This window comes from Oryzias melastigma, linkage group LG24 (assembly GCF_002922805.2).
Source record: "Oryzias melastigma strain HK-1 linkage group LG24, ASM292280v2, whole genome shotgun sequence".
NCBI lineage: Eukaryota > Metazoa > Chordata > Actinopteri > Beloniformes > Adrianichthyidae > Oryzias > Oryzias melastigma.
In genome coordinates, this window is record NC_050535.1 from 6,454,826 (window position 1) to 6,459,711 (window position 4,886).

Sequence of the window (4,886 nt, forward strand, 5' to 3'; positions counted from 1 at the left end):
AGCGTAGCGTTTCTGCACCGAGACGACATGAGAGAAGCGAACGCTGACTCACTCTTAATGTGTTATTATGGGATGCAACATGTAAATAAATGCAAAACGAAGACACATGTTTTAAGATATAGTAGATTAATATAGTAACTGCATCCATACATTATTTTACATACAACAAAAAAGATAAAAATTTAGAATTTAGCAAATTAAAAGACAACACAGGTCATTGCTTATTGTTCCAAATGATTAAACTGTGACAAAAGCTTAAGTAAATATTTGATCCGTATCAGGTAACAAAACTATACCTGGTGGGAAATCTAAGCTAAATCTAAACTAAAACAAGCAAAAATAATGAAAATAATGCTATCCAGTCTTGCAGAGTTTGTTGTTAACTACACATTTATTCATAGAAATTGAAATCAAATATATTATTGTGGTGAACATTTTAAATAAAAAAATAAGTACAGTAGAATAGTTTAAGATTTTTTAACACTAGTAGGTACTTTAATTTTTCCAAAAGCTACCAAAGAAAATATCGAATAAATATATATTGAACCCAAACTATAATTTTTGTGAAAAAAATAATAATATGCAAATAGCCTAACACTTGTGTAAAAATTCTTTACACAACAAAATATGTCTGGCTTTTTAAAACAACATTTGAAAAACATACAATGTACGTTTTATTATTTAGAACTATATAAAAAATAAAGAACAGAGGTAAAATAATTTATTTCAATGTAGGCTATTTATTTATAGATTTTGATATTATAGTTTTGTCATCCAAGTGTAAAAAATGCAGTGTGGTAATGTTGTCGCTAGATGGAGACAAAGTGCGAAACAGGCAACAAATATTACAGTGAAAGAAGTGGCAACTTTATATCAAGTTCTTTAGTGTATTTTTTTGTTTTTATTAATTTAAATAAAAATTAGTACGAAAACAAAAACTTAAAAATCTATTTAAAAACAGCTTCATTTGAAAATATTGCATTAGGTGCCCAGAAAGGAACAGCTGACTGGACTAAAAGTGTAAACAACAATTGACCAATTCCTACCAACTTTTTTCTATGGATCATTTTGGTGTAATGATGAGCATTGCATGCATTTATATTGTTAAGAAAAAATATTTTGAATATTAGTACTAAGTCCTTTGATAGTTTTTGCTAACAAATACTTGTTTTTATTGATACTTTATGTTTAATTTTGAAAAAAAAGTTTATAATGTAACCGTATTTGATTTTTAGTTCCATTTAAATAAATTGTTATTTTAAGTAAGAGTTGTGTCATATTGATTTTTTTTATTTATTTAAAATTTAAAAATAATAATATGACCCTTGAGATTATCTAGTTATGCTATAATAATTATAATTAGCAAATTCAGACCAAATGTTTAAATTAGTTTATGGCACATTTTTTATTTAATCTTTGTTTCCATATCTTTGTATCAAATATTCTGAATGACATAATTTTATTTATTTATTATTTATTTATGTATTTATTCTTGCACTACCCCAGATTTTTTGCGTTTTTGTGCACGTTATTTATTTCCGTTTTAAGCATTTTCTTTATTCCAGTCCCATTTAATCTAATCTAACAGTATAACCGGAAGAGACGTTTTATTTTGACATGTCTAACCGGAAATGCCTCGCGGACACAGCTGACTTGACGGCAGACGCTCCTCAAATCCAACTTTTCCGGAGCGCACAGGCGCACTGTTTACAGCCAAACACGACTGAATGAATCTGCGGAGATTTCACGCTGCGGATCCTAAATATATTGACATATTTCCGCGTTTTATTTAACGTTCATCCAAAAACAAAACGATTTTAGTTGTTTTTTTTTATTGTGCGTCTGCAGACTTTGATCCGTCAGATTTTTTTTTTTGTGGAAATATTTGTCGTCGGAGGACAGAATGTGGGGGATCCAGAGATCTCGGTACGCGGACTGTAACGGATCCGAAGCCAGCGAGGAAGCGGAGATTGTGGTGAACATTGGCGGAGTGAAACAGGTGCTCTACGGGGAGGTGTTGAACCGCTACCCGGACACCCGGCTGGCGGAGCTGCTGGACTCCCAATCCTCCGAAGAAATCTCATCTTTGTGTGACGATTACGACCCGGAGACAGGAGAGTATTATTTTGATAGAGACCCAGAGGCGTTTAAGTGCATCATTGAGTTGTATTATTATGGAGAGATCCACATGAAAAAGGGGATTTGTCCTATTTGCTTCATGAAGGAGATGGAATTTTGGAAAATCGGTTCGGATTTCCTGGATGAATGCTGCAAAAGCCACCTGAAGGAGGTGGAGGACGAACTTGCAGAGATTGCAGAGAGAGTGAGAACTATCCTGGTGGACAGAGAAGGAGATCCGTCCGCTGGAGGCTGGCAGCGCTTCCAGATCTCCGTCTGGAGGCTGATGGAGAAGCCGGAGTCCTCGCTTCCCGCGCACGTTATTGCAATAGTTTCTTTCATTTTCATCCTCATCTCCTCCGTGGTGATGTGCGTGGGGACCATTCCGGAGCTGCAGGTGCCGGACTCGGAGGGGAACCTCACCGAACACCCAACTTTGGAGGTGATCGAGACCGTGTGCATCTGCTGGTTCACTGTTGAATATCTGCTGCGCCTGATCTCCTCTCCAAACCAAATCAAATTCTTCTTCTCCTTCATGAACATCATCGACTTCATGGCCATCATGCCTTTCTTCGTGGTGCTGATCCTGACATCAATCGGCGCGGGTGTGATGGAGCTGGCCAACGTGCAGCAGGCGGTGCAGGCTTTACGCATAATGCGCATTGCGCGCATTTTTAAGCTGGCTCGACATTCGTCTGGACTCCAGACCCTCACATCTGCCCTCAAGAGCAGCTTGAAGGAGCTCGGACTCCTGCTGATGTACATGGGCGTTGGGGTGTTTCTCTTCTCCGCTTTGGGCTACACTATGGAGCAGAACCACCCGGACACGCTGTTCACCAGCATCCCTCAGTCGTTCTGGTGGGCTGTGATCACCATGACCACCGTCGGGTATGGAGACGTGTACCCCAAAACCACTTTAGGTCGGTGCAACGCCGCCATCAGCTTTCTATGTGGAGTCATCGCCATCGCGCTGCCCATACATCCCATCATCAACAATTTCGTCCTGTTCTACAACAAGCAACAGGTCCTGGACACGGCGGCCAAGCACGAGATCGAACTGATGGCGCTGCGCACCGGGGAGCTGGAGGCTCCTCCCGGGGAGCATAAACACATCTGCGGCGCAGCGGGGTGGGACGAGTCTACGCGCACCTGTCACAGCGACACCCACATACCTGTGCTTAAGGATGGCAGCAGGGGAGGGGCGGGCTTTCAACCCCAAACCATGGAAACGAGCTTTGACAACACCTCAGCTGAGAGCTCTGACAATTACCTCTCCTGAAAAGAGAGTCCTCCTCTCCAAATCAAGTTTGAGGAACTTGTATATGTATATTAGGGCTGCCACAAACATCATTTTAGTAGTCGACTAATAGATGATTATTTTTTCCAATTAGTCAACTAATCGGGTCATGCATAAAATTGATGTAAAACACACATCTCAACCATTATTAGCTTTAAATAACTAAAAACTAGATATATTGAATGCTAAGCTGAATTTGCCCGCTGAAGATGCTGAAACTGATAGCCAGGTAAAATAGGGTAAAAAAGCGTAAATTAGCCAAAATAGCTAGCATGCATCTGACATATTAGCTAAATTCCAAAACACTCCTAAAAAAAACAGAAAAAGGCCTAAATTAGCCAAAACAGCTAGCATGTAGCGGAAATATTAGCTAAACTCCAAAATAGCCTAAAAACCAAAAAAGGTATAATTAGCCAAAATAGCTAGCATATAGCTGAAATATTAGCTAAACTCCAAATTAGCCTACAAAAAAGCCTAAATTAGCCAAAAACTAGCATGCAGCTGAAATATTAGCTAAACTCCAAATTAGCCTAAAAAATGAAAAAGCCTAAGTTAGCTAAAACAGCTTATATAAAGCTGACATATTAGCTAAACTAAAAAATTAGCCTAAAAAACTGAAAAAATCCTAAATCAGCGAAAACAGCTAGCATGTAGCTTAAATATTAGCTAAATTCCAAATAAGCCTAAAAAAATGAAAAAAATCCTAAATTAGCCAAAATTACTTACATGTAGCTGAAATATTACCTAAATTCCAAAATAGCCTCAAAAAAAATAAAAAATTCATAAATTAGCAAAAACAGCTAGCATGTAGCTTAAATTTTAGCTAAACTCCAAAATAGCCTAAAAAATCTATATTAGCCAAAAAAGCTAGCATGTCGCTGAATTATTAGCTAAACTCCAAATTAGCTAAATAAAGTGAAAAAATCCAAAATTAGCCAAGAACAGCTAGCCTAGCTGAAATATTAGCTAAACTCCAAAATAGCCTAAAAAACAAAAAAGCCTAAATTAGCCAAAATAGCTAGCATGCAGCTGAAATATTAGCTAATTTCCAAATTAGCCTAAAAAAAGGAAAAAAATCATAAATTAGCCAAAATAGCGAGTATGTAGCTGAAATATTCACTAAACAAATACACCTAAAAATGAAAAAATCCTAAATTAGTTAAAACAGCTAGCATCCAGATGAAATATTAGCTAAACCCCAACATAGCCAAAATAAACCTTAATAAATGCCAAAATAGTTCAAAAAGCTAGCTTAATGCCATTATAACCTTTAACTTCATTACACTCTGACTCCATTTAATATAAAGTAACAACTAATCGAATATTAAACTAGTCGACAGCTATTTTATTAGTCGATTATTCGACTAATCGTGGCAGCCCTGGTACATATTCATAATGATTCCACGCATGCATGTGAGGTTTGTCTCACTGGTCGGCTGAACAGCTCCGTTTGAAGGCATCTTATATAACA

At 37.3% G+C, this 4,886-nt stretch overlaps 1 protein-coding gene across 1 annotated transcript; it reads left to right on the forward strand.

The window, feature by feature from the left end:
* The first annotated feature begins 1,556 nt into the window (after positions 1-1,556).
* On the forward strand, positions 1,557-3,561 carry LOC112157762 (potassium voltage-gated channel subfamily F member 1). The gene has a single exon (XM_024290747.2). It carries the CDS (start codon positions 1,904-1,906, stop codon positions 3,395-3,397), a length of 1,494 nt encoding a protein of 497 aa, XP_024146515.1. The 5' UTR covers positions 1,557-1,903; the 3' UTR covers positions 3,398-3,561.
* Positions 3,562-4,886: the final 1,325 nt, after the last annotated feature.

Excerpts from the sequence above, each read along its gene's own strand:
- LOC112157762 (XM_024290747.2), top strand. The coding sequence starts at position 1,904 with ATGTGGGGGATCCAGAGATCTCGGTACGCGGACTGTAACGGATCCGAA.